Consider the following 27,309-nt stretch of genomic DNA (forward strand, 5'->3'; position numbering starts at 1 on the left):
ATCGTGATATAAAAGAAAGCTTTTAGAGTCGAGTACCGTCTTTTAAGAAAGGTACGAGAATGAAAAGCCTGATTATATTATTATTGTATACAATACTTTTTCTACAAGCCATCTAAAATAATACTTTTTTTACTATAAAACTTAAATAATTAATGAAAATAGACAAAAATTTAGAACAAAAGACGCACGAAGTCCACCACCCGCCACGTTTAGTCTTTGCTATGGGAGCGCGGCGGCACGTGATTGAGCCATTTTTTTTATAGTTCGAAAATAATAGTTGAATTGGGAGTCCATTCCATACCCATACAACCATTTTCGGTCGCCGTTTCGACACAGTGTCGATACATTTGTGTTGACACCGTTTTTCCGATCACAATTTTGGTCGCAGTGTCGTCGCCGTTGCGACACTGTTACCAGAAATGGGGAAAAGTCGACGTAGACACATTTTGGTCACAAAGTGTGGACGCCGTGTGCACACATTGTTACCAGTTTGCGGTTAGTTATCCGAAAATCATTCGTTCATTTTGTTACTTTCTAATGAGAACCGTCAGAATGAAAAATTAATAAAAATAAGTGACATTATGACGCCATGACTTGGCCATGACTAAAAGTATTTTTAATGCGTAAATATTTATTGTTCGTATTTATGTAATGATATGGCTTAGATCACTATGGGAAATTAGACTGCTCGAGTAATTTGATTAAATAAGTCTAATTTTATGAACGCGCAACCACATTATCGTAGCTTGGCCAGCAATGAAATTATTTACTGCTCAGTGCATGCAGGGGCGGCTTTTAAAATTAGGTTAACATTAGGATGCCCATACCTACACGAGCACGGGCACATGCTTCTCGTCCTATGTGGCATATGTGCTAAATTAAAACTTTTCTTCCACAGGCTTCGCAATGGTAGCGATGGTGGAGCTTCAAATTAACGAGCCCACCAACGTCCCAGAATGGCTTTTCGTGATGTTCGCAGTCTGCACGACGGTGCTCGTCGCCGTCCACATATTCGCCCTGATGATATCCACATACTTGCTCCCACACATCGACGCTGTGAGCAAGATGGAGATGCCAGGGGCCCCGGCGAGAGCTTTAAGAGAATCGCCGCATGAACGAATGAGAGGGTTCATTGAGCTCGCTTGGGCGTTTAGTACAGTATTAGGTGAGTATCCCTTAATAATCTAATGGCTTTATTTGTGACCTACTTCGAAAGTGACTCACTCACTCAGGACGTGACCTAACTCGAAAGTGATCTAAGAAAGTGACCCATCCTGCCCACAGGATAATGATATTTACACACTTGCCGAATAGGTATCAATGCTTTTATCTATGGGCCTGGCCTAGTGGGTAGTGACTCTGCCTATGAAGCCGATGGTTCTGGGTTCGAATCCCGGTAAGGGCATTTGTTTGTGTGATGAGTACAGATATTTGTTCCTGAGTCATAAGTGTTTTCTATGTATTTAAGTATTTGTATATTATATATATCGTTGTCTGAGTACTCACAACACAAGCCTTATTGGCTTACCGTGGGACTTAGTCAATTTGTGTAATAATGTTAAAATTAAATAAAACTAACCAAATTAAATAATACTATTATGAAATAAAAACTAGCTAAACCTATAAATAAAATTAAATATAGAAAATAACAAAGGAAAAATAAAAATATACTTTCCTACAAAATAATAATAAACCCAATTACATAGAGAACACCCTGTCCAATAAGTCGGCCTGCAGCATGGACCAATATGACATGGCGGCGTTACCTCTCTGTATCGCAAGGGAGAGATGCGTTGAGAGAGGTACGCGCCAGTCCTGGGGTCTCCTGTTGTGTCGACCAGCCGCGCCGACAATGCCCTCATGAATGCTTTTAGGGGTATGGGCAGGGTAAGCATTGTAAGAATGTTCCTATAATATCTACTTATTTATTTATTATTTCTTTTAATACGATACAGCAATTTTCAGGCCAAGGTTAGTCAGAGAAGCATGTGCGTAAAGTTTGCAGATCAAAATTTGTACTTAATTAATTATTAATTATCTCTTGAACGTAGTAAGCATAATAAGGGACTCAAAAGCGCATTAAATTACATAAAATTGGGAAGGTAAAAATACAATCTGAAAAAATGAAAACCTTCTACATCACTATTTCGCTCATATTTACTTGAGGTATTCTAACAATTCAGTTTAATTACCGCAATAAAACATAATGAAAGAAATTACAATTAAATAATACACAACTAACGAACATCAATTGACAGTTCAATCGACAACTTTTTTTTGTAAAAAAAAACTTTGTAAGATACGGCCCAAATTGCGGATACTACTGTTTATTAACGATAAGTAGAAATCTTTAAAAGTAGAATTATTTATTTTGCGTAATAATCATTGTATTTTTTTAAGTTTATTGTTTTGATTTTACAATATAATACTTAAAATCAAATATTAAAAATGATACTCGTAGGGCAAAAAAATAATTTACAATGCCTGTTAGTTAATTTTTTACATCCTTAATTGTTACTACGTGATTGATTTTGAGGAACTTAAGGACACAGGAAGGGATATGAGAACCTAAGTTTTTTTTTAACTTCCCAACATCCATTTATTAAAATCGGTTGAGTAGTTTTAGACATGGACTTTAGCATTTTTTTATATTTGACATAACACAAATTGACTAAGCCCCACAATAAGCTCAAGAAGGCTTAGGTGTGTTAGGTATGGGTACTCAGACGACCATATATATAGTATATAAATACTTTAATATATAGAAAACACCCATGACTTAGGAACAAATATCTGTGCTCATCTCACAAATAAATACTAAGGGCAGGAGTCGAACGTAGGACCATCGGGTCACTAACCGACTATGCTAGACCGGTCGTGCCATTTCAATATTAGTACGAATATGATATGTTTATGACATAAAGTGATGGGAAAACTGTGACTATTGTATACTCATTTGAGTAATTTCAAAGTAAAGAGCGGAAGTTGCAGCTAAGTGCCGCCTAATGGTTACAAAAACAGTTTCAGCTGTCGTGTCTCAATAATCACGATTCGCGCTGTATGACGTCAATCTTTTACCTTCCTGGTAGTAATTGCCGGCTACGTGGGTTACTGCATGGCAAACACTATGGAACAGTTAGGTTAAAGACTTTTTATTGTAATCGAGAAATAAAAGTCTAAGTAATACAGGGTGAAATTTTAATCACCGGCAAAACTCTGCTTAGCGTAGTGACTTTATAGGTCATACTGAACAAAATTTAATTATGGGGCTAATGCCGAAATCGCAAAAAAAATTGGCTGTCCTATAGAAATCAGCGGCATCACATAAGCCGGAATGTATAAAACTTTAGAATAACTCACACAGGTAGAAAATACAGAGAATAGAACTCTAAGTAATTTTTCCGGCGTATATTCTTTACCATTTGTCACAGAAAAAGAAACGCCACCAATCACGGAACATTTAAGAGAAAATTTGGAGTTTTTTTGATATTTCACTAACACCTGTAAAATTTCTACCACTTTATGCTTTAAAAGTTAAATGTCCAATTCGTCCTTTATGTTTTCTATGTATTTAACGAAAGCTACTGCAATTTTAATTGGTTTCAATATAATTAACCAATTAAAACTGTGGTTTTTTGGTTCAGTCATGGAATTACTATATACCTACAAATCTTCAGATCGCGTTTGTACGGCCGACAATTTCATGGAATGCTCCTTTTATCAATAATTATCATACAATATGTCTGCGGTTGCGGTAAATTACCAACACATCTTCATACAGTTTGTGGCAAATATAACCGCATACATATAGACCAAGATAAGTCTGCAGCGATTTGGATAGCCTAGAATGTGGAAGTGTTATTTTAAACGTCAAAAGTCAATGAAATTATAATGTACCTATAAATGACACTTGCAGTCTGTCGTTGCAAAGTTTTCTTGGTCTAACCGTGTATTCTAAGATGGTAGTCGTAAAAATGTATGTTTGATCGTAGGTCTATTCCTGTTCCTCGTGGAAATCGCCATATTATGTTGGGTGAAGTTCTGGGACTACTCATTCGCTGCGGCTACAGCAGCTACTGTGATAGTGATACCAGGTAATTGAATTTATGAATAATGTTATGGCAATTTAAATGTACATAGGTGGTGGCCACATTATGTCGATGGTCTGTTTGTCACTTGTCGCTATGGACAAACGGTCCGTAACTGCTGAGTGTACCTTATCTATCTATGCGGGGTATATACAGAATAATTAGTCTTATAATTGACGAACAGACTACAAACTACATATAAAACAAAACTAAAAAAATCTTTCGTTTCCTCTCATAGATAAATTTTCTCCATTAGTGTATCTTTATACCTATCTACTAGCTGTATCATATCAATAAGAATTGTTAGGTTTTTTTTTGTGCAACAAAAGTTTCAAAAAGCTTAATGTTTTTTTTTTCTTCAATGCTGCGAAACGTCTAATTTTGAGAAACGTCAAGAGCAAACGATTTTTCTTTTAGAAACTTGAGCATAGTGAAAGTGTTCAAAAACCCGTCAAGCAATCTTAAACACAAACGCACTAAGAATTAACAAGCTTCACGAGGTCTAAATAGTAGATTGTGTCACAAGGGAGCAAAATGACATATTTACGGCAAGGGCGTACATTGAATCCTGAGCGTTGTGAGGTATTTAAATGTATTACGCCCAAGAGATAAATAATTTTGCTACCATGTAACACATACTACTTTTCACATCACCTATGATAATTATTATATTTCAAAATATTTTCAAGCAAAAAAAGTATTGCAAATAATAAAAAAATTGTGTCCTAGAACAGAAGTGTTCTTTTGATCCCTCCTAGCAGGAAAGAAAAGTGCCACTTTAATCCCTCCTAGCTGGGAAGAAAAAGCCCGTTTTCGAATTGGTGATGTGAAAATATGTTTTTTTTTATACTACGTCGGTGGCAAACAAGCATACGGCTCGCCTGATGGTAAGCAGCTCCACTATGAGTAGGTTCTAAAGTTACTTGGCTGCGGTTTTCTGTAAGGTGGAGGTACTTCCCCAGTTGGGCTCTGCTCTAGATCTGGAATGACATCCATATAACATATTCTATCTCTTTTCAGTGCTAATAGTGTTCGTGGCATTCGCGATCCACTTCTACCACTCGCTAGTAGTACAGAAGTGCGAGGCGTCGGTGCAAGACATCGAGCAGCTGGAGACTATGAAGAGGGAACTAGACACGGCCACTGTGAAAGTCAACATGTTCTAGTGGCCTGGAATCTGGAATTATGTGGATTTTCTAGTTTAACCTTTAATGTGTGGGTAAAACATCGTGAGTTTAAACTGGGCTGTATAGATAATAAAAAATCGTTCTCGAAAAAAATGCAAAAAGTAGACCAAAAACTCGGTCAGATCCTTATCATACGGAGAACACGCATGAAAATCGTTTATCACGAAATCGTGTCACGTTACTCTCGCAATTTTATACGTGTCAGCTTGTCACAACGTGACAACCAAGGCGACAAGCGATAAAGGGGCGGCCAGAAGGCCTGCCGCAATTTGCGAACTTCGGTTTACGCGTTAGGCCCTCAGGACTGTTAAGGTTGCTATATTTTTTGAAAAACCTACAGATTAAGGTGGTCAATGGAGAGCCAGTAGGAATTCGCCGAATCTAGGGATCCATTTTATGAAAGACTAATATTAATAATTGAGTACCTACATAGGGTTTTGTGAACAGATTATATCTAGATCTGATAACGTCACAATCACTAACTCGCATCATCGCTGTCGAAGCGTAAAGTGTCAAAAAGACAAAGAAGCTCAAACAAAATAAAGTTTTTGGGAGAATCAACTTTTTAGCGTCACTTGTTGCCATGGTTACGATTAGTTGTCCAGGGGACAAAAGTTCATTGAAATACTGATTTTATGGTACTTAAATGTATTAAACTTGCGTTTTTGTGGTCGTTATAACCAATGTCCATAATGGGCCCCCTACTAAGCATGTTAATAGAACGGCATACAACGTCTCTTCAAACAAACTGTGCCACTGTTGTCCCTTGGACAACGGGACAGGATAACAAAACAAAAAAAGTTGATTCACCCTTTTAACATGTGATCATTTAAATTCAACGAATATATTTTTTTATTTATAAAAAGTTACAAATCTTATTAACTAAGTTAAGGAAAAGACAAACAATTGTGCTGCAGGCAGCTAAATATGTAGATTGATAATTGATATAACTTTTTAACCACCTAGATTGTTTGCCACGCTAGCTGAGTAGCTTGATCTCTTGAAATTTTAAACTGGTAAAATGCGCGTGAAGTAAAAATTATGTAGGTAGTCGGCATCAAAAGTAGCGGATCTTCGCTACAAAAGTATCCACCATTCTCTAATTATTAACAGAAAGTGATATGTAACAGGTACTTTTGAACGCGAACTGTAAACATATTATACTTATATATTTGGAAAAGTATTCCGAGGTACCAGATACTTTTGGTGCGTTATTTCATTCGCTACTATGATGCTGACTGTACCTAGTCAGCAGAAGCAGACAAGCGGACAACATGTTCGAAAATCGAAATAAATTGAAGTTTATTTTTAAAAGAATAAGAGCCTTATCCGCGGAATTATCCACTAATCTATGGTTTCGTGCCGTTAATCTTTCGTTCATTCATTCATTGACATTACGCTTACGTTTTACTAGGGTGCTAATTTCATATATTAGCCAAACGTGATATTATATAGGTTACTGTACAGTCACGTCTGAAAATATCGATACGAACAAAGTCCCAAAAATATGTATACACGATCTTATTGCCCATTAGAGGCGAGCGCTTACGACAATCGGCTGCCAGCGCGCATATTACCCGGGAAAAAAACGATTTATATATTAATGTGTATCTATATTTTCCGACGTGACCGTACCAACCTAAGGTTGCAATCTCATTCTGTGATTTGCCTGTGACTGGAATATTTAGTTAATCTAAATCTTTCATTAATTAGGGATTTCTACTCCAGCGTTTTTTAAACGATTCTACTACGTCTCTGAAACATTTCAACGTTTTCCGGGCTACTTCCATTTAGCTTTTATTTACATTACTACTTATAATTATCGTACAAACAACAAAGACTGTAAAATTTGAATCTAAAAGCTGGAGGTCTTAAGAAATGGGCATCTTTCGCCATTTTACGCCAGTCATTGAATGACAAACTGAAATTAAACCTTATATGAATAAGCGACGGTTCATATTGCTTTGGTAGAAATGCTTGACTGGTTAAGACTTCGTTTTATAGACTAAAAGTGTTGTTTTTTAGTAAATAAGCGTTAAAAGTGATGTTATTCATATATTTATCTCTTTCTGTTTCAAATTTAAGAAAGAGACAAAATGTAATACATTATATGACATCAGTTTATACGAATATTTATCATGTAAGGGCAATAGCTCCCATCAGGTGCTGTATCTTTACGTCTTACGATGTGTTATGCAAAAGAAAAGGGTACTTACGCTAAGTCCACGCACTGGACGCACGCGGCGCGGCAAGTTGCCGCCGTTGTCGTCCAAAACAAGTTCATTCAAGATAGGTTGTATTATATAGACATTTTGATCGTGCCGCTCGGAACCGGGCGGCGCGAGGGGTGCACCGCGCGCGTCCTGTTCTCGGCCTTACTGAGCTATGAGTTAGGCCGCGAACTGGACAAAAGCTCAATACAATACGCTCGTCCAATGTATGAATGGCCTTAATTGCCGCTCGCCGCTTGCGTCCAGACCGCGGCCTTATTGATTACACAATAAATGAATATTTGTTAAAATGAGTGAATATGAGAGTTGAATGGCTATTTCACTTCGCGAACACCGGGTACGATGTACCGGAACCCTTTCTAAGGCCCTTTTCTTTTTTCTTACACATTTTTTATCAACTATTCCGTTCAACCGTATTGCTCCTTGTATTGCATAGTGTAATACGCCTATTATGTAAGTAGATAATTTAATAAAATCGCAATTCGAAGTATTTGAATTTTGTTTTTAAGTGTTGATCTGTCAATCAGTATTCTACAGAGTTTGATAAGATTTATTAAATTATATTAAGCTAATGTACTCGAAAAGATATTGTGAAAAATAAAAGAAATTTTAATAAAAAATCGTTTATTCTTATTTCATACATAACATAAGATCACGACGGCGTCAAAGCAGTATTTTATAACGACGTTCATCCGAACATAATTACAACAAATAAACACAAACTACATGACGCTAATACAGAACAGACAAAATAACGGTAATTTTTTATAGGGTTGAATGGAGTCAGATCAAGTTAACTCTGCAGTGACTTTTGATAGCACAGACTATTAGAATTTATTTTAAACGTCATAATTTAATATAAGTTTGAGTTTTAAAATAACACATAGCCTGTACAGTCACGTCTGAATACTTCGATACGATCGAAGTGCCAAAAATATGTATGCAGGACTTTATGGCCCATATATTAGGGTAGTGTATACATATTTTTGGCACTTTGCCCGTATCGATATTTTCAGACGTGACCGTACTATCAAAATCGCCACAGAGTTGGCTTGGTCTAACATTAAAAATAATTGTAGGTTGGATATATTTATGACATTATCGTATTCTGTACTCTATATCCTATATCTAGTACCAAAATAAGACTAACGTAACGAGCAAACTTCCAGTTTTGGACATTTTTATTTGTAGAAATTATTACACAAAAAGGTTCACAAAATGGTGGCCAAAATATTGATATCCTCCTTCAACCGCCGTAACCGCCTTCGTCAACCAGCTGACGACATTCTTGCGTACGAGATACGGAAGAAGATATCAAATCAATCGCTCGATATCGATTTTTTTGATTGATTGATTGATAAAGTAGGCCAGGGTGCCAAGCCAAGATGACAATCATTCACAACGTAGCGAACGAAATATATAAGTGCGACTGAACTAAGACATTGCGTATCGTTCGCTATGGACCGAACGATGGGCATTTCGGCCAGGCACACTAGGTTTACATTTTTTATTTTGTTTCGTTGGTCTGTCTTTAGTGCCACCAGTTAAAAATCTCACCAATAAAATCAAAACCAATTCATCACATTACTTCAGCTTAAAAAGGATTCAATATCAAACCAAGTTTAAAAATAATATCAACCTTATATTAATGGGGCATAAGATTCAAATTACAACTAGGTATACGAAAATGTTTAGCTACTATACTATACGATTATATACAAAAATCGATTCAGGTGGTAGTATATTATATTTTACAAGTAGGTACAAAGGTAGAGAAGTTGTTAATAAAGCTACATTTAATACATATACATACTGATAGATTTGCAATGTGGTAAATTGGCATGTATTTTAAATAAGTTTCAGGTTTTATTTATGTTCAATTACATTTGTATAGTTGGACAAAACAATAAATTTGAAACTAAACAAATATTGTGTATTCCGCCCCGCGACCGCTCCGCGTCGGTTCCGCATTCGACCGGCGGACCGAGGGCGGATTGGACGCGGCGCCGCGCTACGGGCGCTACGGCAGTGTGGCATAGCTCATATCGTTCTGTGCATTTCGAGTTGCGCGTAATTTTGAATCTAAACAAATAAGCTGTCAAAGTTAAATAATTGGTGTTGTAGTAACCCCTCGGTGCCCAGTGACATCATATGTCAGTATTGAATCTTATATAGTTGGTATAAGATATCGTATATGGGTTCAGGCGGGCTAACATCAGGAATGGCACTTTTTCGTGAACACATCTGTTATTAACGACTTTTGGAGTTTATAAATAAAGCTCCATTGAATTTCTTTATTCATATGTTGGCAATTTAAGAAATGTGCTTCACCTGATAAAGCATGTAATCAATAAGGTATATAATTGGACATATGACTAATTCCGTACATGGCGGGAAGAAGTTCATAACTCGAGAGAGAAAAAAAATGAAGAAATTTGAACCTTATATAATTTTACTTTAAGTTCAAATTTGTTCCATTTTATATCTCGAGTTATCAACTTCTTCCCGCCGTGTACGGAATTGAAAGTTGAAGACTTCAGATTAAAATAAAAGGATAAACGAGTTAATGCTCATTGAGCTAAAGTGATTTTTACTTCAAGTGCAAATAGTAAAATACAGTATACAGTAATTACAGTAATGATTACAAAGTAAACAACAAAATAAATGCCAGCATTTTTTTTGTAACATTGTATCCAATATCAAAGACCTTTCAAAGTATCATTCACTCTTCAGTCTGCTAAGCTGCTTTTGATACAGCCAGTTGGATCAATTTAATACAATAATTATCACATTCCAAAATTTGCGGACCGCAGGCCGTATCCAGACCTATTTTCTGCTGTACACACATTACATTTGGTTATTTAATGAACTTAAGTAGACGCAATGGACATTTTATTTCAAAAACCCGAGCTCTAAATAAACTAATTGGTGACACCTGGTGTAATAAATATAGTTGGGATCCGTTTAAGGCCATGTTTGGTATCGTGTTCTGATTAGGATAATGTTATAGAAAATTTTCTTGACACGAATAATTTTTTTTCACAACTTGTCCCAAAAAAAATATATTCCGTTGAACGAGAACACCATACTTTTTCGTAACTTAATGGAAGATTTTTTTAGGTCATTTAAATTGCGTTTATACTGTATTGTACAGAATAGGAAAATCTATCTATCCACCAAACTTTATTGAAATTGGACGAAAAAAAATAAAAATTATAAATTGAACCAACTGTACTCACAAACATCCTTACTAATTTAACCTAAACTCTAAATTACATCTAAGACCAGAATTAAACTTACATCTCCACATCCATTTCTCCATCCATGCCCATGTCAGGTACGAGAACACCATTACGTTTCTTTGGTTCTTCTTCTTCTCTTCTGTTCTCTGAAGTAGTACCCTTTAGTTTGTCTACTACACTTTCCTTGGGCTGCCAGACAACCAGGGACATGCAGGGCTTTTCTAACCTGTAATAAGGAGTTAGGTTTTTGGCAATTTAACAATTTGAAATAAATCTCCATCCATAAAAATTTGGTTTTGATAATTATTATCATATTTTTTTGTAAATCAAGGACTTTTAACACAGGCTTGTCTTGTGTATCCTCTAAATCATTTCTTTGAGGAGCTAAACATTGACCTCACACTTGTTTTGCATCTCTTTCTACCGGGTAATTCTTTTAACTCATTCACTGCCAGCTACCTACTAGGCGAGTTCTTTTGCTACATACAGTTTTTCCTGAGTTATACTTGTTGTGTAACTCAAGTAACTCAACAGCTGTTTTAAAGAAATACAATGTTACATGTACTTAGAGACAATCACCTAGCAGAGTAATGAATGGGACCACCAGCTTCAGTTCCTCCTTTGTGGTGTCCTTGGTATAAATTAAAAATGGCCCACAATGGCAGAAAGACACACATATGTGTGGACCCACCTATTGGCATGAGCATAACTATTTATATGGTGTAAAAAGTAAAATTTAAGTGGAAAAACCAAACTGTTCTTACCTTTCAATTAGCGCAGGAGGTATCAGGGGCTCATCCGTAAGTTTCTTTATCTCCTCCGAGAGCACAATAGTGTGTCCTTTTAATTTATCTCTGACATCAGTGGTGGCCAGAGTGTCCATGTCCATGAGCCCAGCATCCATACTCATAGAATTATTACTACTGGCTAGGTGGTGTGTTCTATAGTCTGTAGACAGATGAAGACCGTTCAGGTGATCTGCCATTTTGTCTTCAGTTATATATATCTTTGCAGGGCTGAAATGAGAGTAAAGTGTTTTCATTGTCTAAATGTTCTCAATGGAATTATTAACTTAAAATGTTGAACTATCCTATAGTTTTTTACAGCGTTAGAAAGAAGGTAAGCAATCTTTTTGTCTTTTTATTAAAAAACACTTTTGAAAAATAAGTCACAGCAAATACGTAACAATTATAAATCATATACAATTATTAAGATTCTTTTGCTTTCTTAAGCACAGTCAGCATCAAAAATAGCAGATCAAACAACACTTCAGAAGTATCTACCATTTGTAACAGCTTAACAAAAAGAGATGGTTCTATATGTAGAACAATAAACCTACTTTAAAAAGGACATAACTTTGCTGGAAAAAGTACAGCGAAGAGCAACTAAAATGGTTGCTTCATTGAAAGACAAGCCATATGAACAGCTTCAAGAATTAGGTCTTACAACAGAAGGAAGCGAGACAATCTTATTGAGACATACAAAATCTTATCTGGACACTAAAATGTTCCAAATATTAAAGACCTATACACATCAAGCCAGAATGTAAGGTTGAGAGAACACTCTAATAAACACAAGTGCTGTGATATAACGCATCAGCTCCAAGAGCTGGTAGTGTATCAAAAAAAAAAAATTAAGACTGTAAAATATATACTTTTGAACGTGAATTTTAGAGATTTATCTATATTTGGAAAAGTTATCTGGAATACCAGATACTTTTGGTGCGTTGTTTCATCTGCTACTATTGATGCTGACTGTGCCTAACATAAACAAACTTTTAAAAAGCCTTATTCAGTAATTTTGCATATGTTATTTCAAACGTCTAGCTTCTATGAAATCATGACGTTTAAAATAACACTTGTACAGCCTATGGTATCAAAATCGCTGCCAACTTAGCCTGGTCTAACTCTGACCTCAATTTAAAGCTAGAAGACACCCTGGTGGGGTGCGAAAAGTAAAGATTCAAAAGTTAGATGGATGAATGAAACTGCAAATGAAAATTAAATATCTACATACATTGATGGCTCTGGATCCAAACTTTTCCGTTTGCAGTGCATTATTGTAGAAAACCGGGGTTGCTGAGGCACTTGAGCGTTGAACTGCACCAGCTGGGGCGGTGAATGCGACCCCCAAGACAATCCCTGCATATTCCATGGTCCTCCCGAAGGCACGGGCATTATGTGCGGTTCGTGAGCGTAGTCGTCGTTGTCACCGTACGAATAGTTTGAAAACGATATGTAATCCATTGTTTTAACCCAATTCTCGATCACTTCAAAATCAACACACTTTACAAAAACTTGCACTTTCAAGGAAATTATATACTTTCACACCTTCGCAGGCATTCACAACAGACAATAACAAACAACTGACATTTCCTAAACCATAGACTTTTTTGGGTTATAGAAATTTCTTGAACTTTCTTTGAACATCTGTGGCACAGATACCATAGACTTTGGGTGACAAAAAAAAAGCAATATTATCGGACATCTTTTTTATTATGATAAAGCACGTAATTTATTAAAAGAATATTATCTTTAATTAATTATATTGTAATTGTAAAATATTAAAGTGGAGGGAGAGTTGCCGCATTTGAATATTTTATTTTAATTGCAACACGGCACTCGTCAACAACTGTCACATTTATTGGCAATCGGGCGCCGCTTGCCTTGCTCTCGTGTTTGTTAACTTTACTGGTTTTGCGCCTTTCACCAATACAAATCGAGTTTACAAACTGCTTTCCTACATAGTAGTGTTTATATGACTCGTGCGGACTAGTATTCTTATTTATTCCCATCTAAAATGGTTTATATTGTATGAAGTGGGTCACAACACGTCTGATTCAAAATGGGTTTAGACTTCGACGTTCTAGAGTTTTGTAAAAAACTCCGTCAAAACCGGCCTCCACCTTACCAATGTCCCTTGGAAAAGTGTGACAAAGTGTACAAGAGTTTGTGTGGGCTGCAGTATCACCTGGTGAACTACGATCATGATAATCCAACGCCCGCTACCCCGGCCTCTGTTAGCCACCGTAAAAAGGGCAGATCGACGCGGGCGCCAGTACCAACCGGCGATATAGCCCTACAAAGTCCACCTAAAGAAGCCCTAACTTTTGCGGAAGCCCAGAAAGTGGTCCAGTTTGAGATAGATGGCAAAATTAGCAGGATTCCTATAGATCAGCCCCTGCCGATAATGTCGCTTGAGGATTGGCAAAAGAAGAATGCAGAGCTTGAAAAACCAGTGCCGTTTGTTGAGCCAGCGCCTGAACCGCATGTTAAATTGCCTGAGGCCAGCTTCAAGGTAAATTTTACTGTATTTTAACAATATAAGTTAGGTGTGCATTATACTATTCATAATAACAGTAATGTTTTAAGACAGTCACTAACATGTGTCAACATCATGGATATCATAGCACATAGAAATAGTGAAAGTTAGACTGGTGTAGTTTTGTTAGAGAGCCACTATGAGGGTGGCATTTGTTTAATAACCCTCAATAAATAAATAAAGATTTAAAAAAAAAACATTAGTCAACAATATTTAGCAAAGACAGCAAAAAATAACCAACTAGAACTTTGTATTTGATATCAGATTGTATTTGCATTTTGCATAAAGGCAAGTTTTTATTTTAGAATACATACTTATTCATGCATATAGGTGGCCAAACAAGTTTGTCAAAGGCGCAAAGCTCAAATTGTTTATGAGACAATAACCCTTCACCTACATTTAATTCGCCAATTTTTTCTACTGACAGAAATGGCTTGACAGGCTATAAATACAAAAATTTCAGCTCATTGAGGATTACAATGAACGAGTTTGCGATGCTCCTCCCCGGCCGAATGCCTACATTCGCTTCATAGAAAAGTCGGCCGAGGAACTAGATGGTGAAGTGGAGTATGATGTGGACGAGGAAGATACGGCGTGGCTTGAAATTATTAACAAGACGAGGGTCAAGCAAGGCCTGCCGCCTGTTTCAGTGGATACCTTGGAGCTATTGATGGATAGACTGGAGAAAGAATCCTACTTTCAGGTACAAACAAGATATGGTGTGTATTCTCTACATGCCATTCATTATTGCAAACCTGCTGTAAACCAGAGGCTCAAATATGATTGCTAGAGATCATACAATACTTTAAGGTCACTTGCCTACCTTATGTACAAAATATCAAAATAGGGAAGTGCTGCATTTTTTATTCATAAAAACGCTCACTTCCTCAAAAATGGGGGACTATTCTCCCTCATTTTCATTATATTTGGCATTCCTATAACCGTTTATAAGGGTGTCAGGAATTATGCAAAATTGAACCATATCACTCTGAAATAAGAATCAAAATCAGGTGACAAATAAATTCTCTCTGACTTATTTATTTATTTCAAAAATAAAAGTAAATACATTATCAATTAAACTAAGATGTGTTCATATGGTTATCAGATCATTATAGTTAATCATACCACTTTGGCACATTTAGTTTTATCTCATTTCCCAATGTTGTTGTTCTTTATTCCAGGCATCTCAAACCGGCCAACAAACAGCGGCCCAGGTAGATGAAGATGCAGTCTGCTGCATCTGCATGGACGGTGAATGCCAGAACACCAACGTCATCCTGTTCTGCGACATGTGTAACTTAGCTGTGCATCAAGACTGCTATGGGGTAGGTCCCAATAAAAATTCAAAAGGTAGAAAAGATTCCACAACATTTAAGCTAAGCCCATCTTAATAAACTGGTTTAAATATTGTCCTCACTATATTTAGCTTGAAGAAAGTAATTACTGTTGAAAACATAATTCAAGCATGTATCAGAGGCAGCAGAAGGCAGCAATGGGCAAGCTAAAAAGCTTGCCCATTGCTGCCTTCCATTTCTGCCAGCCAGCAATCAGAAGTTAATATGTAGATAGAGTCAGACCAAGACAAGTCTGCAACAATTTTGATAGCACATGCATATGCAGTGCTAGTATTATTTTTAATGTCAAACTTCTATGAAATTATGACATATAAATTGTAACCAAAATCAAAATAGTTAAAGACTTATCTTTATCTAACTACATCTTCTTTAAAAAATAATACATCCCTGCTTGTTTTATTGCAACTGATAGGACAACTTTCTCAATTTTTATAATGCGTCTATGCGTCATAATGGTCCAAAAACAAACAGAGTTGCGAGTTGTCGTGCTCGTGCGAAGAAAACGCGCGCGGCGCCTCGGCCGAGGCACGTCTACACTGGCCGTTTTGTGCGCGAGGAAATTGCCTCACGCGTATGCTCGTCCTGTGTGGACCCGCCTATTTAATAGTTCTGTTTACCTACTATATTTCATTATATGGACACCAAGTTGGATTCCATAGCAAGTTTGAGATATCTGCATATACTGGTTCCTTGAAGCGGTGCGCGAACATCTGCCCTGAAACAATTCATACTTTACGTATTCACTTACTTTATTTTTTATTTATTTATTACAGTTATTACATACACGCAAATATGGAATTTGACACAAAAAAAAAACATAGGTACATTTTTAACTCTATTGTCAGTATAGTATTTATCAGTAATAAGGGACATTTTGATTAAAACACTTATATCTCAGTTTGGCAATGAAATTCCGCTTGGTGCCAATAAAACGAAATTAAGTACATAAAAATACCTATCTAATGACCTAACTCTCATCTCTGTTGGTTTTTGGACCAGGCTCCATACAAAGTTGCCAATGGTAAGGACCAATGAAAGAAGACTTAATGTTTTATTTTGCGAAAATTTAAACAATGCATTTTTTTTTTATCTAGGTACCATACATACCCGAGGGTCAGTGGCTGTGCCGCCGATGTCTGCAGTCTCCATCTCGCCTCGTCAACTGCGTACTCTGCCCAAACACTGGAGGTAAGATTGTTAAAGTAACAACAGTATTTACATAGGTTCGATTCTGTTTTTCATTTTCACAAAGTATAATAATAGTTATTCTAATAAAATAGAATGATTAGCCAGGTTCACACGGAACAAGCTGCCTCGCGAGGAAATTCCCGCGCGAAACAGTGCGGTCTGTGAAGACGGAGCTTGCTTGAGATGAGACACGCACTCGCGACCACGATGCATCAGGCGAGGCACGTCTTCACAGTCCAAGACAGCGCGGCATTTTCCTAGCGGGGCGGACGGCGTGACCTATCTATTTACTGTGATCTGTCGCGAGCGAAGTGAAATATAAATCCTTCGGACTGGTCCTCAGTGTGTTTTAACGCGCATGTTTAACAATCGGAAGACTGTCTACAAGCTATTTCGTCGCTTTTAACTGGTGTTTTTGTACTCTCTCTCTCTCTCTCTTTAGCCCTTCTCTACCCTTTGGGTATAGGCCTCCTTCATTTTATTTGTACACATACTATACAAATGTTCTTGTACACATACTAGTAATCAACTTACAGAATATCGGTAGAGCATAAGGGGTAAAGCTCTTCCTTTCTGATTATGTCTAAGCGACGTAAGTATACAAATACGAGAGTTCTTGTCCTTAGACGGTCTTCCCAGCAATACATTTTATATGCCGGTGTTTTCCACATTGAGCTTACAGTATGAATATTTTCGCATGTCATAGGAGCCTTCAAGCAGACGGACCAAGGCACGTGGGCCCACGTGGTCTGCGCCCTCTGGATACCTGAAGTTCGTTTTGCGAACACCGTGTTCCTGGAGCCTATTGGTAAGTTCATGGCCTCGTTGTGGTTTTGGGTTGAACATGAAATCCGAATCCGAAAATCCTAAAGGGGAGAATGGGACCGAGGATTGCAGGGGCATTCAACAAAAAGGTCTACTTTGTCAGAGAAGTGACGCGTATGGCAGGTACCTTAATTATCTGCAGTATTCTGTATTATACAAGGTGGCCAATAAATATGTGCATTCCCGTTGCCAGGGAGGTTTTGGGCTTATAAGGAGCAACTTTTACTATGGGACTAACCCCGCAACCGCAAAAACTATTCTGGCTGTTTCATACATTTTAGCTGGTCCATTTTCTATGGGAGGGTAAAAAAAAATTTCGCGATTTCGGAGTTGGTCCCATAGTAAAAGTTACTCAGTATAGATAGATAGATAGATAGATTTTATTTGGTATTAATCATACACTGTCACATTATGTACAATTTAGGCATAATTAATTACAAAATTATTATAAATTAAAATACAATGTCAATGAATTATTCCAATTCACGTAAATATTTTACGATTTTAAAATTCTAATGTATTAGGAAAATAATAAAATATAATCCCAAAACCTCCCTGGCAACGGGAATGTACATATTTTTTTGCCACCTTGTATAGTGTTGAATTTAAATGTTGTTCAACGTTATTATGCCAAATATACCATTTTAGCTCTATAAGAAGTGTTTATAAAATAGCGTCACTTACCCCGACGCTTTCTGGAATGCCCCTATAGAAACTGAGAGAATGAGGGATTCGCGTCTCCCATTACAATTCTTCGGTGCTGGACTGCTGGTGTTCAGTTTTTACTAGTGTTCATAAGGCGATTCCCAAGGACTTACCTATTAAGTAAGGAACTTTATTCTCCAATTTTTCACAAAAGTATACAATTTCTTGGTTCCGCTTCAACTTGGATTTTTCTTCCACTGTTACGACCTACAATATTACGCGTGCATTATCTTTTATTACATTGCGCCGCCACTGCCAAACACTTGCCTCAATCCCTCAAACAATCAATTTGTTCTTAATATCTCTATCTTAGATTCCATCGAGATGATCCCAGCAGCCCGCTGGAAGCTGCAATGCATGGTGTGCAAGCAGCGAGCCTCTGGCGCTTGCATCCAGTGCCACAAGAGCAACTGCTACTCTGCCTTCCATGTCACTTGCGCACAACAGGCTGGGTAAGCAGATGTAGCTCTCCGGCCGCGGGCGCGAAAACTATTAGCGATCGACTATTTTCGTATTTCGACGTATATTCGGTCAAGAAGATACATCTAAATAATGTTAACCCCGTGATAATAGTGACACGTACGTGCATTGATACTGACTGTTCAACAGTATTATTTTCACAAGTATAATTTTAAACCAAAAAATATTTCACGATAACCCAAACAAAGGGCTTCATTTCCAATTAAATTTTGTATACTTAATAACTAGCCAAATGAAAGATTACCTACAGTTTCTAATGGGTCTTTTTAAGATATGATACGGGTGTCGTAGAAACCGCGTTTCTTCTAAGTAAGCGCCGACATAGACCACAACGGTCTCCTCAGTAATCAGAATCGTTTTATGCTAAAGTTTTAATTCCTTTCCCAGATTATACATGAAAATGGAGGCGGCAGGCGCCGGGCGGGACCCCAGCCAGCCGGTCCAGGTCGCCAAGATGGCGTACTGCGACGCGCACACGCCGGCACACGTGCTACAAGAACGGCGGGCTGCGGAGGCCGAGGGCGACGCCAAGCCGTCAGACTTGTCGGCTATAAGGCAGAAGGGACGGGAGAAGATTAAACAAGTATGCTATTTACTCGATACAGTTCAAGGTGGTGTACTGTTATAGCACACGTGGAACAAGAACGGCGGGCTGCGGAGGCCGAGGGCGACGCCAAGCCGTCAGACTTGTCGGCTATAAGGCAGAAGGGACGGGAGAAGATTAAACAAGTATGCTATTTACTCGATACAGTTCAAGGTGGCGTACTGTTATAGCACACGTGGAACAAGAACGGCGGGCTGCGGAGGCCGAGGGTGATGCCAAGCCGTCAGACTTGTCAGTTATAAGGCAGAAAGGATGGGAGAAGATAAAACAGGAATGTTTGTCAGTAGTGGACCAGTCCAAGATAGCAGACTGCAAGAACAATTAGATTTACATCTAAAATCTAGTAATTTTTAAGTTTGCGCAGACAGAGGCATACATATTACAACACCAGGATGCATAAAACCTAGATCATAGGAGAAAATGTGTCAAGAAAATTATATGAAATTCACCCAAGTAGATCCACCTACGGTGATGTGCAATTAAACTGAAGCGATATATTGGTAAAGCTATTTCAATAATGAAGCCAAATTCTTTTTAAATCCATGAAAAGAAAACAAATTCCAGTATGTTCTAAATAAAAATTAAAAAAATTATATACCTTGTTTAATCCTTAAATAATCCCGAAGGCTAAATCCTTAATGCAACAGTTTCTGCTGCCATTCACTTAAGGAGTTTGAGGATATGCTATCCTAAACAATACACAACACTTTTTCCTACATGTCATTTTACATATTCCCATATTCACCAAGCCCCTTACACACATTACACATCATCGCACATAGTCGTTCACATTAAATATTACAACAAGTAAATCATTAGTTACGGAACACTCTGCTTCCACTTAATTCATCTGCTTCAAATATTCTAATTCTTGACCTTGTTTTATATTGTGTTATTTAATAGCTGTAAGCTTACATGCACTATGTATCTGATTTTTCAAACCGCCGTTGCTTGGTTAATTTACGCATGTAGATGATTTTGACGATACAGGCATAGCTTAGTGTGGAAGTCGTAGATAATCTGTTGTATTCAAACAATTTATTCTATAGTACATTGTGCAACGAGGGGGGTATGCAATATTCTCACCCCCGGAGTTACACACAATGTTTTTAATCACACTTGCGAAGAAAAAACTAAATTACACACAATGTTTTTAATCACACTTGCGAAGAAAAAACTAAATTTTAATCGAAATAATTCATAAATACGGGGACATATCAAACCTTCGTCCGCCATTTTACCTATTCGGCATTCAGCCACGATTGAAATTTATGTAAAAATATTTTAAACGACTGTTAAATTAATCAAATTAAATAATTTTAAACATAAACAAACACATTAAATTATAAACGTCAGTATTTTAAAAGTAAAACCCATTTATGCTACTTGGTTTATATGAATAAGTGACATAATTAAAAAAAAAGCTATAACTCCCTAGGCAGTTATAGCTTTGTTTTCACAATCCATAACTCTCGCGGGAACAAAATAAGCCTTTGTCCTTCAGCACTCCTGCATGAAATAAGATATTTTTTGAGCAAGTGTGATGAAATAGTTATTTGTTTTACAAGGGAGCAAAGTTGTTGTTTCACCGCTTGTGCTATTATTGATACCAGAGCAAGCGAATGATTCCAAAATTAAATCATGAGCGTAGCGAGTGGTTCGAGAAGTAGAATCTTGAGCGTTGCGAGGATTTCAAGGCACGAGGGTTAGACAAACTTTGCCTCCGAGTAAAACACACAAAATTTCCACACCAACGCGAGGAAAATATAACTGTGAAATACCAAAAAAATCAAATCAAATCCAATATACGTAATAAAAAAAATACCATTCAATAAAATTTGCATTTGATTACTTTGCCCTACATGTGGGTGAAATGCAACTTTCTCATTAGTTTTTGAACAATCAAGAGGGCCTTTACCAGTTGATGTGGTGAAAATATTTTGAATTAATCTCTTAGGCGCGTCGCGTCCTCGCCATGAAGCGCACCTGGGCGCCAGTAGTGCTCGTGCCCACGCTGCCCGCCGAGCGCGTGGCCGAGGTGGCGGCGCTGGCGCACGGCCCGCCCGCGGCGCGCGCGCAGCTCATGAAGCGCCTGCTGGCCTACTGGACGCTGAAGCGCCGCAGCCGGAACGGCGTGCCGTTGCTGAGGCGGCTGCAGAGCGCCACCACACACCACGGTCAGTTATATCATCTGATCAGCTCCATTGCATTGTCACTCGATTTACATATTGTGCATGCTAAATTTCGGAAATCGGGAAGCGAGTCAAATTTAGCTTAGAAGATTTGACCCTGCAATGTGAACCCCCTCATATTCCTTGGTTTATGAGTGCTAGGATAAGTAGGAAATTGATTAAGATAGGATTAAGACTTCGTTCAGGACACATTCCTCTAAAAAATTTCGGATTATGATGAAAAAAGAGCTAACCCCGAACTGCGAAGCTTGCAATGTTGTAGAGGATGTTCAACATGTACTTATTGGTGGAATGTATGCGGAACGAAGGTAAAAGACAAATATTGATGAAGTCAGTAAATCTTAATAGGTTAGATGTACGCGCATTTCAAAGCAACTTGGCGACACCAAATTCAGAAAAGGCAAAGCAGGTATGTTTATTTGTGTATAATTATATTAGTCAGTATACTGTCAGGCCGTGATTAATGATTGATTGTAATTTAGTTTAAGGTACGATGGGACTGGCGTAATCTTCAGATTAAAAGTCCCTAAATAAATAAAAGAAAAAAAAATTTACCCACACTTACAAACTAACAGGGTAAGTTAAAAAAAAAGCTTGTAAAAAAGTATAGTGTATTTTAAATTATATGGCCCACTTATCCAATTGGCAGAGATTGATAGGCATATAGTTCGTGTCATCCCACGATGACGTGCAGATTTGTCCAATCTAACCTTTAATAACATGACATTACGAGTCTAAGAGGCCACGGTCTGTGAATATATACATCTCTTTTATTCGGACATCATCTAAGAAAATAATTAAAAACTAAGACAAGGTCTCCTAAAACCATTTTTGCGTAGCAGCACGGGATCTGGTAGCTGCCCTCAAATGTCCCGTTTATTAATTCCGTTACGTGTAGTGTCATAAACAATAGTGTTACTTGTTTTCTTAAAAGGTTTTTCTTTTCAGGTACCAGAGGCATTCAAGATGGTACGGTCAACGTGCGAGAGCTTTGCAACCAACTGAAGTATTGGCAAAGGATACGCCAAGATTTAGAGAGAGCTAGGTATGTCATGTGCAAAGTGCAGTCACTGTGCACTTTATCAGAGAGAAAAATCGGATAAGTGCGAGTGACCGAAAACTATAGCGAACATAATCGGTCCAGCCGTTTTTTGAGTTTTTGAAAAAAAGTATTCTCTTTTTAGTAAAAAGACGTACAAAGCGCTGCGAAGAAACTCCCTTATGCTTGTAATGTACATGATACTTACTAGTAGCCTCCGTTTAGCCTATTCTGAAAGAATGGTAACTAAGGAGTCCTACACTGAGCATGGCCCGACATGCTCTCGGCCGATTTTTATTTTACGTTAATTTAGAAGTTTGATTTTTACTCAGCTCCAGGGGACTATAGACCTGAGTGTATGTTTTTTTTTTCATCTTAATACCTTCACGCGTTCCCTAGATCCACAAAGGCCTCCGGTGACCAAAATTGGATTGAAACCATTGTCCTTAGAGTCTGACCATGCTAACTCTGCATGGCGTTTGCAATGACAAAGTGTGGCCATGTCATCATTAATGTCAAAAATCTATAAAAGTATGATGACACTCCCTCACGTGGTCTGTTCAAGTGAGTGCAAAGTTAGCGGACTCTAACGTACGCTGACGCCATAACATCTAGAATTTAGCATACAGCCCCAGGAGTAATCGACAGATTCTCTTGAATATATGCAACTTTAAGCAGGCTTATCAATTTTCCCTAAAAGGTTGGCTTCATTGCGAGGGAGGCATTGTTATTCATTTAATGGAATAATCAAGTTATACCTACGCAGGAGTACCATGAAAGTTTTATGTTAATCAAAGTCTTTCCACAGGCTCCTATGTGAACTTGTCCGGAAACGCGAGCGCCTAAAGGCAGAACACACCCGCGCGTGGGAGCGTCTGGTCCTGCACTCCCTCCGGCCCGAGCGAGCCGTCCTGCACAAGTTGCTACGACTGCTGCGACAGCGGGACCACAGCGACGTGTTCACCGAGCCCGTCGACCTGCTGGAGGTGACCGCTATACACTTACACCCGTCTAGCACACAAGTGACTCGCCCTACACTCCCTCTGGCCCGAGCGGGCCGTCCTGCACAAGCTGCTGCGACAGCGGGACCACAGCGACGTGTTCACCGAGCCCGTCGACCTGCTGGAGGTGACCGCTATACACTTACACCCGTCTAGCACACAAGTGACTCGCCCTACACTCCCTCTGGCCCGAGCGGGCCGTCCTGCACAAGCTGCTGCGACAGCGGGACCACAGCGACGTGTTCACCGAGCCCGTCGACCTGCTGGAGGTGACCGCTATACACTTACACCCGTCTAGCACACAAGTGACTCGCCCTACACTCCCTCTGGCCCGAGCGGGCCGTCCTGCACAAGCTGCTGCGACAGCGGGACCACAGCGACGTGTTCACCGAGCCCGTCGACCTGCTGGAGGTGACCGCTATACACTTACACCCGTCTAGCACACAAGTGACTCGCCCTACACTCCCTCTGGCCCGAGCGGGCCGTCCTGCACAAGCTGCTGCGACAGCGGGACCACAGCGACGTGTTCACCGAGCCCGTCGACCTGCTGGAGGTGACCGCTATACACTTACACCCGTCTAGCACACAAGTGACTCGCCCTACACTCCCTCTGGCCCGAGCGGGCCGTCCTGCACAAGCTGCTGCGACAGCGGGACCACAGCGACGTGTTCACCGAGCCCGTCGACCTGCTGGAGGTGACCGCTATACACTTACACCCGTCTAGCACACAAGTGACTCGCCCTACACTCCCTCTGGCCCGAGCGGGCCGTCCTGCACAAGCTGCTGCGACAGCGGGACCACAGCGACGTGTTCACCGAGCCCGTCGACCTGCTGGAGGTGACCGCTATACACTTACACCCGTCTAGCACACAAGTGACTCGCCCTACACTCCCTCTGGCCCGAGCGGGCCGTCCTGCACAAGCTGCTGCGACAGCGGGACCACAGCGACGTGTTCACCGAGCCCGTCGACCTGCTGGAGGTGACCGCTATACACTTACACCCGTCTAGCACACAAGTGACTCGCCCTACACTCCCTCTGGCCCGAGCGAGCCGTCCTGCACAAGTTGCTACGACTGCTGCGACAGCGGGACCACAGCGACGTGTTCACCGAGCCCGTCGACCTGCTGGAGGTGACCGCTATACACTTACACCCGTCTAGCACACAAGTGACTCGCCCTACACTCCCTCTGGCCCGAGCGAGCCGTCCTGCACAAGTTGCTACGACTGCTGCGACAGCGGGACCACAGCGACGTGTTCACCGAGCCCGTCGACCTGCTGGAGGTGACCGCTATACACTTACACCCGTCTAGCACACAAGCGACTCGCCCTACACTACCTCCGGCCCGAGCGGGCCGTCCTGCACAAGCTGCTGCGACAGCGGGACCACAGCGACGTGTTCACCGAGCCCGTCGACCTGCTGGAGGTGACCGCTATACACTTACACCCGTCTAGCACACAAGCGACTCGCCCTACACTACCTCCGGCCCGAGCGGGCCGTCCTGCACAAGCTGCTGCGACAGCGGGACCACAGCGACGTGTTCACCGAGCCCGTCGACCTGCTGGAGGTGACCGCTATACACTTACACCCGTCTAACACACAAGCGACCCGTCCTACACTCCCTCCGGCCCGAGCGGGCCGTCCTACACAAGGTGTTTGAATGAATGCCAGAGTTGAAATAAAAATGAAAAATAAAGTTTAAATTAACCCGTTAGCGCCGTATCCGTGAACGTAAATGAACCCCGAAAAACAGCCCGCGTGGCCAACATGCCAATCATCAACGCTCCGTAGCGTAGCGAAGTTATCTCTCTCTCACTCTTCCATATTAGTGCGACAGTGTCAGTTGCGTTTCGCTCGTTACGGAGCGTTAACGATTGGCATGTCGGTTACGCGGGCAGACCATATAATAATCTGGTAAATGGACATTTTCTTAGTGCCTTCTGTAGTAAACCATTTAAAAAATGCGTTTATTTTCGGACATCTTAGAGGTCCATAGCATTGTTAGTACTTAAACAAACTTAAAAAACTAAAATTAATACTAAATTTAATACTAAAATGAGTTAGTATTAAACTTATATAAACTAACTCCATCTATAACTCATCCGTGTAATAATTGTTCATACTATTTGACATCTGTCAAATATTTCAAGTAGCCAATGAGCCTGTAGGAGGCCACCATTGCATTGTTGTGACCCAAACTGATTTTCATGATGATTCACGCAAATCTGTTTTTTTTTTTCTAATTATCCAGGTGCCCGATTACAGCACGGTAGTGAAGCACCCGATGGACCTCAGCACCATGGGAAAGAAGTTAGACCGGGGCGCGTACAAGACCATAGACGAGGTAGAAGCCGACTTCACGCTCATGATAGACAACTGCCTCGCCTATAACAACAAGGACACAGTATTTTATAAGTAAGTAAAGACTTTAAACTTATATTGTCAGCAAAGGAGTCCGCTTCATATGTTCCCCTGAAGCTTGAAGCAGAGTGGGATACTTTACATACGTCAGAGGCCCTAGCGCGAAAACCGCAAATCGAAGTTTCTATATCTGCCTCTCTATCGCACTAATATGCAAGAGATTTCGATTTTTGATTTCCGCAGTAGACTGTCAGGCGCATGTAACGCATGTTACATAATAATTCCATTAAATTCCATTTGTATGATAAGTTATATAAAATTGTATGTGACAAAACTTTAATATGCACTGAACTGTATAATAAAACAACGCAGCCACCTTAAAAATCAGCTTCTTATAATCGCCTTCATATAGTCTAAAGAAAAGTAAAGTAGGAAAGAAAAACTAGTATTAAGTATACATTGTTTACCTTTTTTACCAGGGCTGCAATAAAAATGCGCTCCCAATGTCTCCCGATCTTCCGTCAAGCGCGGCGCGACGTCCGCGCCGCCGGCATGCCGCTGCTCGCCGGCAGCGGCGACGCCGACTCCAGCCCAGAGCGGGAGGACCCGCGCGAGCGGGACAGGGCGAGGTCCACCAGGAGGAGCGTCGACTCCAGGCGGAGCCGGAGCAGGGCTAGTAGCAGCGACAGCGGGAACACTGCCGGTGAGAACTGTGCTCAGCCTCCAGCCCCGAGCGGGACAGGGCGAGGTCCACCAGGAGGAGCGTCGACTCCAGGCGGAGCCGGAGCAGGGCTAGTAGCAGCGACAGCGGGAACACTGCCGGTGAGAACTGTGCTCAGCCTCCAGCCCCGAGCGGGACAGGGCGAGGTCCACCAGGAGGAGCGTCGACTCCAGGCGGAGCCGGAGCAGGGCTAGTAGCAGCGACAGCGGGAACACTGCCGGTGAGAACTGTGCTCAGCCTCCAGCCCCGAGCGGGACAGGGCGAGGTCCACCAGGAGGAGCGTCGACTCCAGGCGGAGCCGGAGCAGGGCTAGTAGCAGCGACAGCTGGAACACTGCCGGTGAGAACTGTGCTCAGCCTCCAGCCCCGAGCGGGACAGGGCGAGGTCCACCAGGAGGAGCGTCGACTCCAGGCGGAGCCGGAGCAGGGCTAGTAGCAGCGACAGCGGGAACACTGCCGGTGAGAACTGTGCTCAGCCTCCAGCCCCGAGCGGGACAGGGCGAGGTCCACCAGGAGGAGCGTCGACTCCAGGCGGAGCCGGAGCAGGGCTAGTAGCAGCGACAGCGGGAACACTGCCGGTGAGAACTGTGCTCAGCCTCCAGCCCCGAGCGGGACAGGGCGAGGTCCACCAGGAGGAGCGCCGACTCCAGGCGGAGCCGGAGCAGGGCTAGTAGCAGCGACAGCGGGAACACTGCCGGTGAGAACTGTGCTCAGCCTCCAGCCCCGAGCGGGACAGGGCGAGGTCCACCAGGAGGAGCGTCGACTCCAGGCG

General features: G+C 40.6%; 3 protein-coding genes across 8 annotated transcripts in view; 2 read left to right on the top strand and 1 right to left on the bottom strand.

The window, feature by feature from the left end:
- The window catches only part of LOC133529241 (calcium release-activated calcium channel protein 1-like), an 89,310-nt gene extending 81,220 nt beyond the window's left edge, over positions 1 to 8,090 (top strand). For all 6 annotated transcript variants that reach the window (XM_061866924.1, XM_061866927.1, XM_061866926.1 and 3 more), the window contains 3 exons: positions 899 to 1,165; positions 3,993 to 4,094; positions 5,109 to 8,090. In XM_061866924.1, coding sequence (XP_061722908.1) covers positions 899 to 1,165; positions 3,993 to 4,094; positions 5,109 to 5,254 — 515 coding nt within the window. In that variant the 3' untranslated portion in view covers positions 5,255 to 8,090. The remainder of the gene's footprint in view (positions 1 to 898; positions 1,166 to 3,992; positions 4,095 to 5,108) is intronic.
- A 23-nt stretch (positions 8,091 to 8,113) lies between these two features.
- LOC133529246 (uncharacterized) lies at positions 8,114 to 13,123 on the bottom strand. The gene is made up of 3 exons (XM_061866934.1): positions 12,765 to 13,123; positions 11,513 to 11,764; positions 8,114 to 10,974 (listed from the first exon to the last, which is right to left on the bottom strand). The coding sequence occupies exons 1-3, from the start codon at positions 12,992 to 12,994 to the stop codon at positions 10,803 to 10,805; spliced, it is 654 nt and encodes a 217-aa protein (XP_061722918.1). The 5' UTR covers positions 12,995 to 13,123; the 3' UTR covers positions 8,114 to 10,802.
- Positions 13,124 to 13,284: 161 nt separating this feature from the next.
- The window catches only part of LOC133529247 (bromodomain-containing protein 1), a 42,880-nt gene continuing 28,855 nt past the window's right edge, over positions 13,285 to 27,309 (top strand). Inside the window, exons 1-12 of the mRNA XM_061866935.1 lie at positions 13,285 to 14,045; positions 14,533 to 14,772; positions 15,251 to 15,394; positions 16,519 to 16,612; positions 17,319 to 17,420; positions 18,456 to 18,594; positions 19,010 to 19,205; positions 21,184 to 21,403; positions 22,367 to 22,463; positions 23,266 to 23,443; positions 25,708 to 25,871; positions 26,297 to 26,520. Of these exons, the coding sequence (XP_061722919.1) occupies positions 13,593 to 14,045; positions 14,533 to 14,772; positions 15,251 to 15,394; positions 16,519 to 16,612; positions 17,319 to 17,420; positions 18,456 to 18,594; positions 19,010 to 19,205; positions 21,184 to 21,403; positions 22,367 to 22,463; positions 23,266 to 23,443; positions 25,708 to 25,871; positions 26,297 to 26,520 (2,251 nt within the window). The 5' untranslated portion in view covers positions 13,285 to 13,592. The remainder of the gene's footprint in view (positions 14,046 to 14,532; positions 14,773 to 15,250; positions 15,395 to 16,518; positions 16,613 to 17,318; positions 17,421 to 18,455; positions 18,595 to 19,009; positions 19,206 to 21,183; positions 21,404 to 22,366; positions 22,464 to 23,265; positions 23,444 to 25,707; positions 25,872 to 26,296; positions 26,521 to 27,309) is intronic.

Source organism: Cydia pomonella, chromosome 20 (genome assembly GCF_033807575.1).
Source record: "Cydia pomonella isolate Wapato2018A chromosome 20, ilCydPomo1, whole genome shotgun sequence".
Taxonomy (NCBI): Eukaryota; Metazoa; Arthropoda; class Insecta; order Lepidoptera; family Tortricidae; genus Cydia; species Cydia pomonella.